General features: G+C 33.9%; 1 protein-coding gene across 1 annotated transcript in view; it reads left to right on the top strand.

Annotated features, from left to right (window-relative positions):
• LOC124642954 (nephrin) overlaps nucleotides 1-21,985 on the top strand; it is a 110,399-nt gene that overhangs the window by 69,186 nt on the left and 19,228 nt on the right. Inside the window, exons 8-10 of the mRNA XM_047181755.1 lie at nucleotides 12,638-12,774; nucleotides 18,837-18,990; nucleotides 20,312-20,449. Of these exons, the coding sequence (XP_047037711.1) occupies nucleotides 12,638-12,774; nucleotides 18,837-18,990; nucleotides 20,312-20,449 (429 nt within the window). The remainder of the gene's footprint in view (nucleotides 1-12,637; nucleotides 12,775-18,836; nucleotides 18,991-20,311; nucleotides 20,450-21,985) is intronic.

Raw genomic sequence — 21,985 nt, 5'->3', positions numbered from 1 at the left:
TGTTTTGCTGTTGTGTGGCTTTAAGTTTTGGTATATGGAGGCAGGTTTTTGAGAAAAAAATATAGAAAAACAGAAACAAAAAATATGATAGTTGGATTTCTTTCAAAATAACCCTAGGAACTTAAATAATATTGTGAGAAAACCTAGAGTTCGAGATTAAGGTGACTTACATTTCTATTGAAGACAATTTTCTATTTCATGCTGTAACATTCTTAATTATGTTCATAAAACAATGATTAACACATTTTATAATTACCAAGCCTCACACTTAAGGATCACCTCTATCAAATTCTTAATATACCAAACTATTTCACCGAACCTCTATAAACGCAAGTTCATACAATAAAATTCCTTTTACTTTACAAAACCAACTTTAAAAGCCTCCATTGAAACGGAAAAACCCTTTATGAGAATAATTGGAAATGTTAACGTTCTAGTTATTTGCTAAATGATTTTGAAAACTCTAAAAGTAGCACACTGCAGACTAAATAGTTGCCCAGTTGACCCGATGATTAGCAAACATCTTCCTGCCCTGGTTCCCAAGTCATTTGGGGTCGGCGCAACATGTCTCTTTCTTTCATTATGTCAGATATCATACTTACATCCACTCCCTTCTGCTTCATGTGATGTCCGATAATTAGCGAACATTATTTTTAAGGTAAATCTCGATTCCAATCAAAGTTCTCAGTCGCTCTGATACCGGCTAAATACCTGATCTTTGTAATGTGCGTACTACCGTTCATCTTCATACTGAGTTATGAGCCCAAACAAACTATCGGCCGACTCAGAGTTTTCAGTGTACACTGTACTTTTAGAGAACTCTAATATTTTGTAAATGCGAGCCAACAAGTTTTCAGTATTTTCTTTTGAAAGAAAATTCCGTTTTCAGACCATGTGTGGAAGTTTGAGGTTTTAAATTCTTTCGATATTCCGTGTTACGAGCTGAATGCGGTTTGTGAAGTTTTTTTTTAGTTAAATTCGTTGAATTTATTTAAGTTAAAAGTTAGTGTTGTATTTTGATATAACATATTTTTATTTTTGTAAGTATTTAGTTGGTTGAATGTTGAATTTTGTTCTTGAATTCGGATTCAAGTCAATTGATTCGGAGTCATTTCATGTTCCTTTTAATGTCATGTAAAATAATTGAAATCATTCGTTTTTTTATGTTAATAGAGAGTCAATAGTCAACTATTCTTTACCTAGTATTAGTTTTTTAGCCACCACATAACAAGTTTATTTCCTTAATGACGTTTTCATTCAAAGTCAGTCAAATATCCAGATAAATGCATCTTGAGATCGACTGTAGATACTCAGCCATCTCCATACATAATTTCATTTAAATCAATTGACCCGTTTTGGAAGCATAACAATTAAAAAATCGTATACACAAGAGACAAAGCCAATCCTAACCCATTTAATTAATCTGAGAAACCATAAACTCTTCATCTTAACCCTATAAAAACCTTCCTTGACCATGGTACAATCTACCCACAAGTACATCCCTCCATCAGTTGTGGTCTTAACCCTCGCGCACTCGCGGTAACTAAGATTACCCTTTAAATCATTTCTAGGCGGGTTAGACCCCTTTAGGACCCGTTGTGGTCAAGCGAGGCGCTTTGTAAATCGTATGTGGTGTTGCGATCTTTGAAACCCAGTTTCTTAATACTGAAATTGTTTTAGCATTGTGTTTGGGTTTAGGGGGTTTTATTTAAGTGGGTCTTGTTAATCGAGATGATTCATTTGTTAAAATTTTCAATGGAAATAGATATATCTGATAATGGATATAATGGTACTACGTAGTTCAAATAGTAGTATATGTAGGTATTTACTTAATTTTAATACAAATTGTGCTTAATAGAGCAGCTAGCTGAGTCCCAGCGGCATTCCAAGGTAACTACTTCGCACACCCGGACAAAACCTATAGTTTATGTTATTTCTCAGCCTTTAGATTTATCCGTGTATCAAATTACATATAAATCAGTTCAGTAGTTTTGGTTTAAAAGTCGGACAATCAGACAAATAGATAGAGTTACTTTCACATTTATAATATTAAAGTAAGGATTACAACTGAAACTATATTTAGATCAAAACACAATACTATCGGATATTCCCGGACATGAAAGTGAACGAAAAAAATAAAACATTCCTTTTGGCTATTGATGTAAACCCAAAAACTCAGTGAACAGTGAATCCGGTTGTGTGAAATAGCCAACGGTTTTGGACAACTGGGTATATTACATCAGTACTAATATTATAAAACTGGATAATTTGTTTGTTTGTTTGCTTAAACGCGATAATCTCTGGAACTACCAATCCGATTGAAAAAATATTTTAGTGTAAGATACCTGCAGACAGACATGTGTTGCTGGGGAGTTTGTTGCGCCACTTCTTCCCAGCAACAACACATAGGAAGTGGTGAAGGGTGGGCGTTTTGGGGATGTCTTTTGTATATATTCTGATGTACATAAACTGCCAAAGCACAAATGTTTTTGAGTTTGAGGACATTATCGGTAAGAGATTAGGTATGGGCTAATTTTATCCAGGTGTGTGAAGTAGCTCTTTCATAGATGAAACCGTTGGCAAAGGCTAGTTTAAATAATAAAACTATACCTATATAAACAACGGACAAAACGTCCGGTCTATGCGAATTATCATAATATTTGCGGAACCGGAAACGCAGCTGACGTCACAACCGTTTGGGGTTCAACGGGGAAATTGTGTAATCCATTGTGGTAGTTTTGGAAACATACATAATATATTGGGAGGGCAAGTAAAGGTGAATTGACGAGGATAAATTGCTCTAGTTTTAATGTAAAAGTTGTATAAAGGTGAAATGTTAATTAAAGTTTTGGTTTATTGTTTGAAAATTTGCACAAAAGTCGGTGAACATTTGTAAGTACCTTTTTGATTTTATACATAGAGAGAATTTTGTGACTAAAGAATTTCATGTCACATTAATGAACTGATGTTAGTGATACTGATAAAGAGCCGAACTGTACCAAAATCACGGAAATATTGATCAGTTATCGGGAACCAATTACAAAAAATATCAATACCTACGGAACCCCGTTTTTTAAAATTCATTACACCCAGTATTTTTTCCGTCGGCCTAAAGCGATAAACCCTAGGTCGGATTAAACAGCTTTTTAAACTGCTCCTGTTGTCCCTTTCACTCTCACTGGATTTTAGCTTGCTATCTCCCTCTAGCAACGGATTTATGCTGTCGTTTTTTTAGTGGTTTAAAGTTTTGCGTACCACGTTTTTGCGGGTAGGGGAAAAGAGGGAGTGTATGTTTAGTTAAAAATTGAGAAAAAGTTGTGGATAAACTCCACTGCTTAGCATATTTGGAATAACACAAAAGCACTGGGGAATGCTTTAGGAATTTGCAAATATGGGTTTGTTTAATTTGTGAACTAAACACGTTGTAAAACCACTAACCTAAAGGATGATAAAAAATGGCAACAAACAACTTAGAACGAAATTGATGAAAATGTACTGTAACATCTTACCCGGGTTGTGCCCGGGTAACTGGGTTGAGGAGTTCAGATAGGGCAGTCGCTCCTTGTAAAGCACTGCTACTCAGCTGCATCCAGTTAGACTGGAAGCCGACCCCAACATAATTGGGAAAAAGGCTCGGAGGATGATGTATTGTAATATTTCAAAATATAATATTTTCTATTTTTTCCAAAAGCCAAACTTATCTAGAACATTCTATTTCCCAACGTGCCCAAATCCACACGACATTTTACCCGCCAAACTGTCTACCATACACTACAGATGCATAAACTATCCCAGAGTAGCCAAACATCCCCTATTTGCTATAGCCCCAAGTTGACACAGGCCTTCTTTGTAAAGGAACTAATAATATACCTTTTTGTGACGTTTCTAAAAGCTGTTATTTTACGTTTATCATTATCATAACGCTAGTGGAAACTGTTGAATGTTTAATTCGCCGCCATTTTGGATTTTGAGGTCAGGTCGCGATGTCAGATGAAATGGCGGGCTACGCTGAATAGGTTTTGCCTAGAGGTATTTGGTTGAGTAGGTAGTATGTAAAATATAGCTTTTTAGGGTTTTGTAGGATTTAAAGTGTATATATTTTGTGAAATTCATAGATTTTGTGGTTGGCTATTTATTTTGAGATCAGTAAAAAGTGGTTAGTGTCTTGAAAATATGTAAATAGTGTTTTTAAAAGAAGACACTGTTTTAGTGTCTTGAAAATTGGCGAATTTTTCTATACCCACTAATATTATACACGCCGAAAAAATTGGTTTGTTCTTAAGCTTATCTTAGAAAACTTCTGGTTCTATTTGAATACTTCAGAGAAAAGGCACGTAATTTTATAAAAATTAAACATCAGTACAAGAAATATTAATCTCACCCTATCTTATAACAATCTCTAAATCTCTTATCATTTCTCGCTCATTTTCCAAACAGGCCTTGTTCTGTTATTTTTAGAACACGCCTACATAACACAGAAACTGCTATTTAGTACGTCTAATTGTAATTTAAATTAGTCCCTCACTAATTGTGTAAAGGAATCGAGATCAAAGCTTTTCATGTCCCTCATTGTTTTATTAGGTTCTATACACTACTATTTGTTTTGTGGAAGGAATAATTATCATTTTATTACTATGCTTCATTCTTCTGAGTGTTGTATTGTTTTAATTAATTAAATGCCTGTTAGTCTTGTTTCTACGCTGAATAATTCTTTTTTTTTTATACAAAGCGTCAGTAACTAATGAACAAGCTTTTTGCTACGTTTTCATCGACGCCCTATGGAAACTACTCTTCAAACCCGGATAAAATACTGACCTTATAATCTGGGATCACTTAACTTTCAAATAGTCGTAAGAATTTTTCAAAGCTGTTCAGTGGTTTAGTAGCTTTTAAGGTACAAACATCATATGCTTCTGTAATTTTGGAGTTTTTGACACAAACAAACGAAAAGTTGTTTCTCTTTTCAGTATTAGTTCTTCAACATAATTGGTAGAAGATGAATACACTGGTTATCACACGATTATTAATTACACTTTTTCCACTCACTCGCTTAGCAATTTGGTAGTCAATTGCCTAACCGCCTCCAGGCAGATTTGAATCCCCTTCTAACCGTAAATACCTGGAGGGGTCAGTCTGACAGTGTGATTGGTATCTAAAACAATTATTATTCCAGTCTGAAATCAGATGTTACACATATCTAAGTACAACTATGTTCAGATAAAAAAAAAATATGCTATACTTTGAACTGCTTGTATCGCTATTTGTAAAAAATTGAAAATCAATTGAGTCTCGCATCTATCTGCGCTCCGACTTACAATGGCTTAATTAATTACCGCGACTTTGGTAGAAGTAGGACATCAAAAGGAACATACTCAGTAAATGGGTGGAAATAAAAGTCTAACAGTCAATTCCTCTTTAAATATAACATTCAATAATTTCTCGAATCTACAAAAAAGGTTCAAAAATTATCTTTATCGTCCAAACTTAATATAGCTCCTTTAAATTTGACAGCCAGCCTTCTATCCAAGAAACTTGACTGCTTAAATATAAACAGGTCCAAAATTAGCAGGCCCTAGTCTTTCAAGGTCCACCCGTTGAGCACACATTCGTATACAAGCTTCATTCAACGTATGCTGAGCATAGTAGCCAAGTTGTTATCTACCCTACATTAATCATTTCTTAAGGAGATGGTATAAGGGATTGGGGATTAGCGGGTATTTGGAAATTATAGGAAAAGTAGCAAATGAGGTTTTTATAACATTTATTTGATGCCATTAGATGGTGGTATTGGGAAAAAATTGCCAATGATAAAAATATTGTTTACATACATGATACCTAGAGTTTTAAATTAGTTTTCTAAATAGTCGCCTTATAATTAAAAATCGTACACTTCTTTATCTGGCATATTTCCTAAAATTAAAAAAGTGCAATTACTACAGTATATTATAAATACTAGTGTTCTAAAATCCCTAGTTCACTCTATTATTTGAAGAAAATGTTAAACTATACAATAATTTCTAGTGAATAGTACTAGAAATTTTACACTAAAAAATTACAAAAAAGAAACATTCTCCCCAATTTCATAAATTACTCTTTCCAAACTATGTATATCATTTCCCTAACTCTCAAATTTTCCTTAACACCCACTTTTCCTCGCTTCATCTGCTCATTTAAGCCTAAAGCTAACAGATTAGCAAACGTATGTATCGTGGCCAGCTAACTTGCAGATAGGTCCAGGAAACAGCTTTACATATGCTGATAAACACTATCTTAATTTGAGAGTAAAACAACACATTATGTGGTTAGCACTTGGTGTTTTGCTGGTCATTTTGTTCTAGGGGTCAATTTTAGGGCAATTTGGGCTGATAATCTTTGATATTATTTATTTCTTAATGGTAAAAAAACAAACCTTTATTTTTTTCTTTCGTTTTATGCAGATACTAGTGTACTAGTTCCTAGATTATTTTTTTGTATAAATACTACCTAACATATTACAAATACCTTATTAAAAATGACTTAAAAATATCAATTACGTGTGACGAAATTGGGATGAAATATGTTTTTGAAGTCATTTGTAACTCCCTCATAAATGTGTGTGTTTGTCATCTCGACTGCCAGTGACAAATAAATTATATAGGACCATCTTTCTTAGAAAAACAATATTATTACTTTTGGTCAGGTGTGTCCAATTATTTTCTCGCTGTACCTCAAAACTTAAGCCTCACAATTTTAGGAGGCCACTGCCAAGGTGACGTTGCGAAAACTCATTCACATGTTGTTTACTGACCCCCTTGCCTCTTAGGGGGTCAAAAGGGGGCCTTTTTTGCCCCGTGAGTGTATACAACGCTTTTTGTACACATTCACGTTTTCATGCTGTTTTGAATAGGCAGTTTTTGTAGCTGTGTTATTTGATTATGTAAAGATATATTTATAGGGTTTGTGAAGGCATTTAAGTTTTTGAGTATGATTGTGATAAAGGGACTGTTATTTTTCATCTAATCTAAAATTTAAGGAGGAGGTTCTCAATTTGACCTGTATAATAATTTTGATAAAAAACCCCGATCCCGAATAATGAGTTTACGTTCTTTATATACCTACCTAATTAAGAAAGCATTTTTAATTTCTACAATCGCTTTACTCATTTTAATTTAAAATATGCCTAATCTTGCACTGTTGTTCATACATTATTTTCAAAAAGAACACAATATATGTGTTTGTATCTAATTAAAAGTAGATAGCTAAGTATCTATTAAAAAAAAGTCATAAACATATCATCTAATCTCTCACTAAAAAAAGCCGCCATTAACTAAATGAAATCGTTGTATACCAACCTTTATACATATAGGGTTGTCCCGTCCGGCACGTTCTACTCATTAAAATAATGAGGCTGTGGACATCGCGCGAATTAATTGCTCCAGTGTTGCCTCCCTGCGGTGACAACCCTAGTGGGCAAGTGTTGCCATAATTGTTGCGTGGCAACCCTGAAATTTTGCTCCATAATGTACTTTGTGTGTGTACATAAAAAAGGCTGTGTATGTGTTTTTAAATGCCCTTGTTTTTATTGCTTTGTGTTGCTGTAAAGTTTCGCTAAAGTGGACTGTGGATTGTGTTTGAATTACTAGTTTTTTTTTGTTATTTTTTTACTGTTTTATGAACCGTATATGAAAGGCCTTTTAAAACGTTTAATAATTTTTGTTTCAAACCTGCTTAAATATACGTTTTTTACTAGAAGAAACACACGTACATAAGTAATCAAAAAGTGTGGGTGGTCACCCGTCTATTGCCTGACCGCGAGAAGCATAGCTTATTCTAGTGACGTATTTACAAATATTCCTGTTACTAGGCTATGATAACCTAGTATCTGCCATACCTATTTAGTTCACTCTTAATACTTTCCTAAATATACGATTTCAACTACAAAAAATGATTCCTAAACATTGAATAATATACTCTATATACTAACATATAAGATTCAATGTCGACTAATGCGTTTACTATTAAATACCCTTGTGACGTGAATATCTAAGGAGCTACATGATTCCTCTAAGTAATATTGGCATTTTCATTCAAAGTAATACCTGAGGCTATTTATAGACACATTTGGTTACCTTTTGAAGGAAAGGTGTCAAAAAAGTCTAGGCAGTAAATAGGCTTTATACCTATGCAAAAGATTCTTGACTTTTGAAAAATGAAAAGATTTAAATAAAAATAGAACTATATTTTGGGTAACTTTGATGCCATATAATACTACAAGCTTGTCAGTATGACTTAAGAACATTGAAAATCATCTGCCTAGTCTTTTCCCAACTACGTCGAGGTCGGCTTCCAGTCTAACCGGATGCAGCTGAGTACCAGTGTGTCTCATAGAGCGACTGCCTATCGGACCTTCTCAACACAGTTACCTGGACAATTCGTCAGTCTAATTGTCAGACTTTCCAGCTTCTAACTACCCGTAACGACTGCCAAAGATGTTCAAATGACACCCAGCAATTTGACGTGCCTTCCGAATGATGGAGGAACCAAGATTTTCCTTCCAATAAAATCAAAAAGCTACCTACATTTACTTCCTACACATTATTATAATATGCTACGTCTTGATATAGACTTGTGTGTATGTTTGTATAAAAACATTAATCATGTAGGAATGCTCTTAGATACGATTCGTATGGCTTTTCTTGCTTATTGCAGTACAGTTAGAAAACGTTTATAATGGTGTACTTGTGTGGGTAAAAACACATTACTTCGGTGAATGAAATGTGGAGTGTTTTCATATAGATTTTAAAGACGATTAATTAAAAATATGTTGGTTGATAAATATGAAAAGCGGGGAATGAAATTTTTATTTTTCGTTGTTAATTTTTGGTTTTGATTTTGGATTTATTTATTGGATTTAAACTATGCTTGTTTTGGATACCTGCCTAAAAAATTACAATGCTCGAACCTTTCAAAATATGGCGAAATTCGCTTAAAACTATACCTATCACCAGTTATCTATACTAATATTATAAAGAGGAAAACTTTGTTTATTTGTTTGGTTGTAATGAATAGGCTCAAAAACTACTGGGCCGTTTTTAAATATTCTTTCACCATTCGAAAGCTACATTATCCACGATTAACATAGGCTATATTTTATCCCGGTACGGGCAGTAGTTACCACGGGACGCGGGTAAAACCGCTGGAAAACGGCTAGTCTTGTAATAATACGCTAATAATGTCTTAGACATATAAAAATGATGTATTTTCTGAAGAATAAAATATTTTTGGTGAGGATTTTAAGACGTAAACGTGTTGGTAATTTTATTTCAAGAGCTTCATTTTCACGCATTTTATTTTATTTTCAACGAATTTTCTGCATACATTACGTACACGCTAGATAAAGTATCACTTTACATTATAATATAAAAATAAAAAATCTCATTTTTATTCCAAAATTCACTTGACAGCCTACACCAAAAATCTCTTAAAGCGAGTTCGCAGCTTTCAAAAAAATGCTCAATGCATTTAATTTGCACGATAAAAAATCGTGTCTCATAGAAAAATGTTGTGAAAAAAATACTTGAATCTTGAGGTCAATGAACTCTGAAATTCGGAGGTCTGAAAGTCACCTGTTTTGGTCTGATGTTCTTGTTAATGTAGAGTATCGTAAAACAGCTTACGAGCTCTGCGCAAATTAGGAACGCAAGTTTTTGTGACCTCTGAAAACATAGTGGTGTGTATTTTGGTTGAAATCGCAGCATGTGTTTAGTTTAATAAAAGTGTTACATAATATATATATACCGGTGTCATCAAGAAATATTTGGACAGTACTATAAATATTTTGACATAAATACCGAATGGAATATTATGAATGAGTATAATTTGATTCTTCCTAAAAAATAAACCGGTAAATAAATTATCCAATTACAATTGCCACCAAAATTATTTTATGCAATAGCAAAAAAACTGCTGAAATTTTTTTGGTACGAGATTAAATAAAAAAAAAATCTTTTTTTTTCTAGTCTGACGTATTCTCAAACTACTCATAATAAAGCGTGTGTATAATTACAAATAGGTATATTAAACGTTGACTTCCGTTCACTGTTGCCTTTAATATCAGTCATTATACAGCAATCAGTTTTCTGAGCACTGTTGAGGTTATACGTACAAATAATGATGATTAAATAATGGTTTGAATTGGTTCTTAGAAGTAAGGTTGAACTTACTGAGAGCTTATGCTAGAATATTGATTGTAGTTAAGTAAATAGTTTATATGTTGTAAGGGCTATTTCTTCAGTATTTAGTTAAGTTATACGTTAAAAGCCGACTAGAATACAATCCATGTAGCTGAAAATGTCGGGACAATGTCATCTTAAGTTTTTTTTTTTTTTTTTTTTTTTAATTTTTATTGGTAGATATCTGTTAGCAACTAATTGCTTTCCTGCTGTTTCACCTGCATCTCGTGGTCACTACTGCCCTTACCAGGATACAAAATAGCCTACGTTCGTACATAGTTTCGGAGCCTGTTCCTGTCAAACAAACAAACAATCAAATCTTTTCTCTTTTTAATATTAGTAGATATACATATCATAATGTTGACTAACCTTACTAAATGTTACTTAATGTTTTAACTATACTAAAAATTATCTGCGAGCCCTTACAAATTATCCTCCCGTATAACCCACAAGGGCTGTCGCATGAATCCTGATTGCAAATCGCACGTGACAAGAATATCACCTTAACCGTTATCTGATACAAAACTGTTATTTATAGGGTAAATCTCTAGTTATTTCGGCTGGTTATTTCTAAGCTCGATGGGTTAGGTTAAGCGTGATTGCGTTGATCGAATGTTGAGATGAGGTATTTGTGAGTATTTTGCGTGTTTGATTTTTGCGGGGTTTAATATGTATTCTTAGGAAATTGCAGAAGGTAAAGTTCTACTCGTTTTATTTTACTTATTTTATTTCTTTCTTTGTACTAATCGACATATAATAACAAGTATATTAAAGTATTTAATTTAATGTGATTAGGAACGACACACACGATATACAAAATTAGTATACACATAAAATATCATGTATTTTGAAAAAAAAAACTGAACATGTTTTGATACGGTTTCCAAATACTTGTAGGGGTAGTATGTAGTCAGAATCCGGTTGCTAGTATTGTAGTCTTCAAATCGTACGGTACTCCAGATTAAAGTCACTGCCAAAAATTCATATTATGATTTGACATGGCGGTTTTTGAAACCGAGGTCAGTAAAAAGCTAAAATGCTTTGCTTTTATCAAATCAGGATCAATATCTAAAACCTTCACAATTACAGGTGCATAACAATGACATCATCACACTAATTGAACATCTGCAGCCTGCAATAGGTTATTACTAAAATGTTTAATGAATAAACAAACCAGTGTAACTCGACACCCCACTGTATTGAGCATAATTTATACCTCAATAGAAATTTCAACGTATTTCGGCATTTTACTTTGAAAACCGCTCGACTATCATATACCAAAATACACTGGTCTCTCTCTACGCATAATTTTGTTGGCTTTGGTACAAAATACGGAGTATAGAAAGATGGACAGAGATGCCAATAATGCTTGTAGGTCAGGCGCCTTCTTGTAGGTCAAATTCGTACGGTGGGCATGACCAAAACGATTAGTTACAAGTGGCGTTCGGATGCTTTGAGACATCTGTCCACGATTTTTTGGTATTACGAAAATGGTCGGGTCCAAGGAAGGCGTATAAAGGTGAAAACAGTAACGTTCCTCGTCCCTGGCTCACCCGCATTTTGGCGCGCTACTTTCTTAGGCGATTTTCCATTATGGCAACTCCGCTAGTCATTTTGTTCTCCATGCTACAAAATTTTGACACTGCAACCTGCTTACAGAAATGTTGCCATTTTGTAAAACTAATATACTTTAGTGTATAATTAATGCGTTGTGTATACGAGATCCAATTAGTGACAACCCTAAAGTAGGGTTGTGCCCATTATTTTAATCACCACGCCGTGACTAGACCCTTGCTTATAATTTGTAAGGGTGAGTACACTTGCGACTGTCTTGAGTATGGATGATTTTTGTCTTATGGTAATAGCAATTTTTGTGGTATTTTCTTCATAAATTATTATAATTATGTGAATGTCCTTCTCCGTGTGAGAGGAGGCCTGTGCCCAGCAGTGGGACGATATAAAAGGCTGTAATGATGATGTGAATGTGCATTTCAAATCTAGTATGTAGATATGTATATTATAATTTCGACCACAATTTTGCGGCTAACTAAAACAAAGAAATGCGACTTTTCTGTACCAATCGCAAAATCGCGATTGTTCACCAAAATTGCGATACTGAAAACTTTAATTTAATTCAATTAAATTAATGATATTTAGGCATTAATTATGAACTATATTTAGGCAAGTTATAACAATGACATAGAATGTCAACGTCTTTATTTTATTTAATGTAACTTGGATTTGGCATGGAATCATACTTTTTATATTGTCATATGTTAGTTTTATCGTGAAACCCTTAGTACAAAACAGGCTGCTGAAATACTAAGTAAAACTACTAATAAATAAGCTGATAATAATGATATATATAAAGTAAATCTGCTAATAAACAACTTATGATGACCTAACCTTTCTATTATTTGTTGCAGACCCACCAACAGCTCCAATGATAACTGGCTACATCCCTGGAACTACCCTCTCCGCTGGTACGGTTCAGAGGCTGTCCTGCATATCTTCAGGTGGAAACCCCTTGGCCACTCTCACCTGGTTCAAGAATGATAAGAAGGTGAGTTATTTGAAACTATAATATTGAAAATCTTTTGTAAAAGTGACGTAAGTATGTGTAGATTATTTTCAAGTTTGTATGTTATTGGATGTTTTAGTTAGCACACAGTTGTTTTAGTTAGTACACGTACGAGAGGGCGCTACAGCTTGTTTACTTTGTACGTCGCTCCGCTTTAATTTTCATTTTAAATAGTAAAAGTGCTTAATAATTGTGTTGCTTTAACTTTAAGTCCGAGCTTAGACATTGCTTGTTACTATATTAAGTTATCCATGCAATAGAGTACTCCTACAGTGAACTTTAGTGAGTGAAGTGAACAACTGTGTTGCTGACAATTACTACTATTTACTTCGATGCAAGTGCAATTTAAAAGCTAAGTAGATAACTTTGGATCTTAGGCACCCCTGCCAAGCACATCCAGGATCAAAACACCAGTGTAGAGAAGTGATTATCAGTGTTTAAAAATCCAACAATATATTCAAAATTGCAAACTCATTCAGTGCAACGACGGCGCCAAGGTCTACGTGATCGGCACCTTAACTACAGCGCCATCTATCAACATATCCAAGACCTACGGTATCAACTCCTTAACTACAGCGCTGTGGTCATCTGGCTGATAGATCTAGCGATCGATAAAGAGCTTCGTTTCGGCGGACCAGTATAGAGGGCGCTGGTTGTATCATTTTTATCAAATCGAAAGACAACCTGGACTTATGTAAAAACATTTTGTAATTTATAATAACATAAATAAATAATACTTATAGAAATGGATTCTAATAGCTCCAGTAATAATATAACTCAACGTAAACCAATTAAAGTGAACTCATTAACTGATTTATCTTCGCTTATGAACGAAAAAAGTATATTTGACACGACTATGATGAGTATACCAGATAGTTTAAATGACGACAGTGACACTATAAATAACTTGATTGAACAGAATAAAAAACTTACTAATGAATTGTTAAGCGCACATCAAGAAATTGAAAATTTAAATAATGAAAACTTTCGACTAAAAAGTGACCTTCAAGAGATGATAAAAAAATCAAACACATATAAGAAGATATGCTCGACGCCTAGCAAAAAATGTATAACGCCAACTCGCAAACAAAAAAAATTTGAATCTTAACCGTGAAATTAGTATAGACATCTTCGAAAGGGCTGATAGCAAACACGATAAAGAAACCCAAACAACCAACACAAGTAATGAAATACAGAATTTTTTACCATCAGAGTACCCACAGACTAATACAGACGCAGCAAATATAGAACCCAAACAAAATGCTACATCAGCGCACAGAAAAAACAAACTGTGCATTCTAAGTGCCAATAAACACAACAAACTTTTGTCGATTGCTGAGGAAACAAACAACTATTTATACAACTATTGCCACTACATGATACCTGATGGGAATATAACTCAACTTTTAAAGGGGATCGACACAAAACTTAAGGAATTCACAATGAGTGATTATTGTGTAATTTTCATTGGTGAAGAAGATTTTAAAATAAGTAAAAATTATTCCAACCTTGTTCTAGATATAAGAAAATATCTTAGCGAAATAATGCATACCAATATCATCTTATGCCTGCCTACATATAAGTATAGTATAAACTGCAATATGTACAACTCACGGGTTATGAATTTTAATCACATTCTTTGTCAAGATATAAGCCTGTATAATTATGCATATGTTTTCGACTCAAATGCTTATGTATCTTATTGTTATAACACATTCTATAGAATATCTGGCCAGTTGAATAATTTTGGTTTACAAAAAAATTTTCTTGCTCTATTTTCATTTATTATGGACATACAAAATTATAATAATACTTCTGTAAATAATAATCTTGTTACGTTAACTACTCACGAACCCACAAATTTTTCAAAAACTGAAAAACAGTTTTTTCTGTAAGAGTTATGTACATGTGATGCACCAGAACATTGCTGGACTCCTAAATAAAACCGATGCTTTAAATGTTTGCCTCCACGAATTGACAGATAAAAATATAACTATTGACGTCCTATGTATCACTGAACACTTCATGATGTCAGGCTATGAAACCCACTTTACGATCCCTAACTACGATTTAGCTTCATTTTTCTGTCGACAAAAAAGTAAACGAGGCGGAGTTTGCATTCTGGTTAGACGTGGCCATGAGTGGAAAGACTTACCTCAAATAGCAGAACTTTCAGTGACGGGAGTAGTTGAATGTTGTGGTGTGGAGCTAGTACAGCATAATATTATTATTGTATGTATGTACAGAGTCCCAAAGTTTAATAATCTAAATACATTCTACGAAACATTACAAAGAATATTTCACAATTTATGTAAAAAAACATCAAAAAAATTGTAATGGCAGGAGATTATAACATTGATGTTCTTAAAAATAACAACGTTACATTAGATTTTGAATGTTTATTATTAAGTTTCGATTTAAAATTGACGTTAAAGGTGCCAACCAGAATTCAATCTCAAACATGTATTGACAATTTTGCACATAATTATAAAGTTAAGTGTGAAGGAAAAGTTTTTGAATTTGCCTTGTCTGACCATACAGCACAAGTGTTAAAATGTCCTGTAGATAAATTAAATATTTTAAAATACTGGCGTGTAAAAAGACGAGATTACAATAAAGATAACATGACTAAATTTAAGAATACCATTAAAGAATTAACTTTTTCTGACTTATATGAAATTAATGATCCGAATGCTGCATATGATAATTTTATTGAAACGTTTAAACTTTTCTATGACCTCTGTTTTCCTTTCAAATTAGTAACTGTTAAAGTTATTAAAACATCCAATTGGATTTCAAAAGGCATAAAATTATGCAGTAAAAAAAAACGTGATATGTTATGGCGCTACAGGTCACAACCCAATTTGACAAACAAGACTAGACTTCTAAATTACTCGAAACGACTTAAAAAAATCATAAAACTAACAAGAAAAGCACAAAATAATTATAACATAAAAATGTCCACTAATAAACCAAAAACAACATGGAACATCATCAATAGCACAAAACCAAATCTCCCCAAAGAACCTATCAACAATATTAAAGTAGACGGTACAATTATTAGTCACCCTCAAGATATAGCCAATACTTTTAATGATTACTTTGTAGATAAAATTCAACCCATTCCAGGGTCTGGATCTAATCCTACAGAGCTTATCTCTAGCCGTAGAGACTCAATATTTGTTGCACCCTGCACAGAAACAGATATAAATAAAATTATAAAATCCTTAAAAAATACAAACAGCGTAGGCTACGACGGAATTGCTACAAGGGTCATAAAATATGTGTCAGAATATATCAGTGCGCCTCTTAGTTTTATTATAAATTTATGTATTTGTGCAGGTATTTTTCCTGATGCTTTAAAAACTTCAATAATAAAACCATTGTATAAAAAAAACTGTAAGGAAGAAATTAATAACTACAGACCAATATCGCTTATCCCCGTGTTCTCAAAAATTTTCGAGAAATATATATATCAAGAGCTATATGCATATATTGAGAAGAAATGTATATTGAACGACGAACAGAAGGGTTTCAGGGAAAAAAGGTCAATTAATCAGGCTATATATGAGTTTCTGCATAGGGTAACAAATAATGTGGATGCACGAGTCCCAGTCTGCTCTATCTTCTGCGACATGACACAGGCATTTGACTGTGTTGATCATAAAGTTTTAATACGGAAACTGGAGGCCTACGGTATTAGAGGCAACATCTCTGATCTAATTAAATCATATCTCAGCAATAGAAAACAGTACACAGAAGTTACAAAAATAAATTTTGACAAAAAATCAGAAGAAAAGTACCTCTCAAAGGAACGGACGCCTCTCTTTGGTGTCCCCCAAGGCAGCGTTCTCGGGCCCTTACTATTCATTTTGTACATAAATGACCTACCTAGAACAGTTGACCACCCAATTACTCTCTTTGCCGACGATAGTACTGTTACTATATCATGCAATAATAAAGACATTTATAATTATGACATTAATAAAACTTTGACATCAATAATATCATGGCTAGATCGCAACAACCTAAACATTAATTTAAACAAGACTAATATTATTCATTTTCAACAACGGACCAAAGTTACACCTGACATTAATGTTGTATACGATAATACAGTAATTTGTGAGTCTGCATCAACAAAGTTCTTAGGAATCATAATAGACTCAAAGCTAAACTGGCAGACACATATTGAGAAACTCTGTAAAAGATTAAGTTCTTCCGCATACGCATTATACAGACTATCCCCAGTGCTCAACTCAGATGCATTAATAACTGCCTATCATGGGATAGTGGCATCGCTACTACGCTACGCTACGGAATTATGTTTTGGGGAAACTCATCACACAAGGACGTAGCATTTAAAGCACAAAAGCGATGCATTCGAGCAATGTTTAATTTAAAAACAACAGATAGCTGTATGCCTTTCTTTAAAAGATTTAAAATACTTACGTTACCATGTCTATATATTCTTGAAACCGCCATTTTTGTTAAATTAAATCCTGAGCTGTTTCCACGATTATCTGATACCGTAGTGCGTAACAGACGAGATAAAGACAGACTTCGCCTTCACACATCAAAAACTAGTTTAATGAGAAAAAGCATTTTCTGTATGGCACCAATTATTTACAATAAAATACCTCAGGCATATAAAGATTTAAATATTAAACTGTTTAAAATAAAATTGCGAGATTTATTAGCGGATAAGTGTTACTACGACATTAATAATTTTCTAACTGACAATTTGTAACTAACCACTCATCTATATTTTTATTGACTGTATTCTTTAGCTGACATATTATGACTACTCACACATTTCTAGTAAAATTGACTGCTTGTACCTGACATTACCATTGTATAATTACTAAATTTATATGCCTAAAAGGCCAAACATGACTGTTACCTACCCTAATGTTATAAGATCTTGCATGCTAATGTATGTTTACTCATGTTTATAAATAAAGGAATCTTATCTTATCTTATCTTATCTTAGCGGAAATATAAACTACTTTATTGTATGCTGTTTAAATATAATTTAATGGGAATTGGTGCTTAAGCTTTTTTTTGTCACATATACTTTCTGATAAAGCGCCATCAGTTCATGTTCATCATGTTTCAGTTCATGTTCATGTTCATCAACCTTTGTGCTATGGAAACTACTCCGGACCCCAGGATTAAGAGTTGCCTATAGCCTACCTCGGTAAATGGGCTATCTAACACTGAAATATTTTCAAATCAGACCAGTAGTTCTTCAGAATAGCGCGTTCAAGAAAACAAACTCTCTTTATATTTTTAGTTAAGTGTACCTTCTTAGGTAACCAAGCATACATAGATAAGACACAGCCAAAAGGTCAAGCCATTTCATACTGTTTTAAATAAAAAATCTTTTAATAGAAACTACATCATCATAAAAACACGACGAATTTCCTTAGCAATATTTCCAAAAGCATTTTACAAAATAATTTTTGAAGCTAAATAATTTCGCTTCAAAATTTTCGACGGAATACTCTCATTGTTTCGCTATTAAGAATAGTTAAATCGAGTGGAACGATCCGATATCGATATTCGAGTATCGAATTCAAGTATCGATATGTATATTGTAAATTGTTGGTGAGTATGTAGTTTATTTTATGCGCTATTTGATGATGCGTTTTGTTGTAAAGCAATTCAAGTGTTTAAATTAAATATGAATACCTACATTTATAGTTCCATTACATAAATTCATACTTTTATAGTTAATAGCTGTTTGTTTGTATGCGCTTCGCTTATCCCCACGACTAGGACGATTTGAAAAACTGTTAGATTACCCATTTATCACGGAAGATAACTAGCTTCTACCAGTGGTTCCACGCGCTTCCAGATAGAACGGTTTCCGACACCAAGATAAAAATTGCTTATATATAATTTTTTCTCAGGTTTAGAAGTTAGGTGTAGTAGTAAGTTGGGCGTAAGAGATAGAGTCACTTCCACATTTATAATAGAAGTAACTATTTACAAGCCTCCTACAATTTTAATATAACATTAATCGTAATATTTTCTTTCAGATTCATTCGGTAACAAAACAGACGGAACGCTCAGTTTCTGCTGAAATCTCCATCTTAACCAACGTGACTGATAACCAGGCTCAGTACAGATGTGAAGCGACCAACAGTGCCACTGAGATACCACTGTTTGAGACTGTCACTTTGAACGTTTACTGTAAGTATTTAACGGTTAGATTTTGAATTGGATGCTGGTTATTTATTTATTATAATATATATCTTGGACACCAATGGCTGATAACAAGGTGAAGGAAAACATCTTAAGGAAACCTGGACTATAAAAGTCTGAAATCACCAACCCGCATTGAGCAAGCGTGGTGATTAATGCTCAATCCTTCTCCGTGTGAGAGGAGGCCGCAGCCCAGCGGTGGGACGATAAAAAGGCTGTAACAGAAAGTCTCTCTCTCTGTGCAGCTATGTGTTAACGTTCGTAACAATTTCACTGTCATGTACTTTAATCTGTGGTAAGTTGATAGTTAAATTTTGAATCCGCCGCTGTAATTGGTTGAAAAAAACAGCGAGGACAAATCGTCAAGGATAATTTTAAATGTGAACTGATGCATTTAATTTCAAGGATTTTTTATTTACCTATGCCTATATTATGAGAAAACATATTTTTTGATGTATGGAATCAACAAAAGAGAATCTACTTTTTGAAAATCAAATATTTATATCTACAGGATTTTTCTGTAATAATCCCGTTTGGAACGTCAATTCTGAAACATTTATGGCAAGCTGTAGTGATATTTCAAATCGAATTCACATTACACTGACGTGCAAAAAATTTTTCGTAAATTCAACTACCATACAATATTCTCATAAAATATTGATAGAATTTATGAGGGGTGCTCTAGGGGGTGTATACATATACATATATACATTTATGTATACATGTATATCATCAATACACGTTTGTATTGAATCAAATTTAGGCATTTCAATGATTAATCGCTTTTGAATTTCGCATAATGTGTATGCTGAAAGCGATATCTATACATCATTTTGGCAATTTATTTTAAACTTTATTCATTTATACTTAAAGTTGAAATTAAGGGTAAAGTTAAATGTTTTGAAACTTCAAAGGATTTAATTGTTTGTTTATGCTTTTGTACGTATTTATTAAGATACAATTCTGCTTTCAACCTGATAGAATTTATCATTAGTCTTATTAATATAAAAAAAAAATGATGCAGAAATATTATCGATAAAAAATCGATCCATATTATGTACCATCACTTCCTTCCACTGTCACTGCCAGTAAGTCTGACACCAGTCTAACCAAGGGGTATTGGGTTGCCCGGGTAACTGGGTTGAGGGAGTCAGATAGGGCAGTCGCTCCTTGTAAAGCACTGGTACTCAGCTACATCCGGTTAGACTAGAAGCCGACCCCAACATAGTTGGGAAAAAAGGCTCGGAGGATGATGATTGTGTGCCATCACTATTTTATTTCGATTTTAACATTTAATCGTTTCCAACAGTTGCCCCGGAAGCAGTGAAAGTTCGCGTTGAACCAGAAGAGCTTAAAGTGGGAATCGAAGCTACACTATATTGTGACGCAGCCAGCAGTAACCCCCCGGCCACACTGTCGTGGTGGAGAGATGGAATACCTGTACAAGGTGGGTATTTGAAATTTACTTGCATAAGTAAGAAAGAAAGGAACATTTATTTGAAGGGCCTTATCTCACTGCAAGCCTTTAGGCACTTACAACATTATATACGGTATACACTTTGACAATCGTAGAGTAAGTTAGAAGTTAAAGAGTTTTACCCAGGTGTATTCTTAAACTAGAAACCCTTACATTATTATCAATAACAAGTTAAAATGCTCAACTACATCTGGGGAAACTTTTTTCTGAGGAATCATCAAATGATCCCTCCCGCTGTGGGTGCAGTGCGAGGGAGTGTCAGACTCTTACTGATTAAAACCCATCATGTTCCTTTTGGAGCCGCGATAACTCTTTCAAACAATCCTAAAGCTCAACATTAGGTAGTACTCAAAGTCAAAGTTCTTTAATCTGTGGTCATAAATCATTATCGAAAATAACAGATATATAATAGCCATAAAGCCATTCTAACAATCTTAGCTAAACGACATCTTCACAGACAGACAATGTCCACAGTTGCACTGTTTTGCATGTAAATCCTATGTCTATGCACACAGGCAGTTTAGCCGTGCGAGCCAATCGATGTTACATACAGTTGTGTTAGTGTGTTGTCAATATATTATACTGGTGGAAATGTTCAGTTTCTGTTGTAAAGGTAGGCAGAGATGTAGAGTTGGCTATTGAACGAAAAACACTAATTTAAGAAGGGTGTTCTTATAAGTAGAATATTTTGTCGGTTGTTATATAATTGACAGCACCGAATAAGTCCTTAAAACCAATCGTTATTAATTGATATAAAAGTAAGGATAGAGGTAGAAATCATATAATATGAAGTATTTATTCAATTGTTTATCAGAAACTTAGGAAAGCCTAAAATACTTATTTAATGCCAGAAATCAATTAAAAAAAAATATTTGTAAAAATACACCACATTCCGGCTATAGCCCTTCTTTCTGTTAAGGTAATATTTTAAAGTCTTTCAACTACACCAATACTTATTAAAAAAACGATATTTAGATCTTCACCTGTCTCAAAAATAGAATAGTCAGACTGTTTATCACAGTCGTAAAGGCCCCAGTACACGTTGGCCCAAGTGCGGCCAATACACGCCATCACCAATGTGTACACGGGGTATTGGTGCAGGTTAGCGGACATTTGTCAAGGTTGGCGCGCATTCGGCGAGTTGTCGGTTTTTTGGGCACACATCAAAGGAATCGTGGCCCAGCTTGGCGTGTGGTGTTTACACATTCGGCCAATGTTTAGTTCGTCACCGGCCGCTGAGGATAGTACACTTTTGTGTTGCGTATAACAAAAAATAAAGTAGTAAATATAGTAGTGTAGCATAATATAAATATAGTAGTACAGTATAGTATAAATATAGTAGTGTAGTATACAAATAAACAGCCGCAGCCGTAACTACCTAGACGTCCATCGCAAGTGGTTTGCCGGGCAGCAATGAGGCATGCGCCAATGTGTAAACACCATTTGATCATGGCCTACATTTGTGCATTGCAAAGCTTGGCCCAACACAGGCCAACGTGTACTGGG

This window comes from Helicoverpa zea, chromosome 26, assembly GCF_022581195.2.
Source record: "Helicoverpa zea isolate HzStark_Cry1AcR chromosome 26, ilHelZeax1.1, whole genome shotgun sequence".
In the NCBI taxonomy this organism is placed as follows: domain Eukaryota; kingdom Metazoa; phylum Arthropoda; class Insecta; order Lepidoptera; family Noctuidae; genus Helicoverpa; species Helicoverpa zea.
This window is presented reverse-complemented; position numbering and strand designations above follow the sequence as displayed.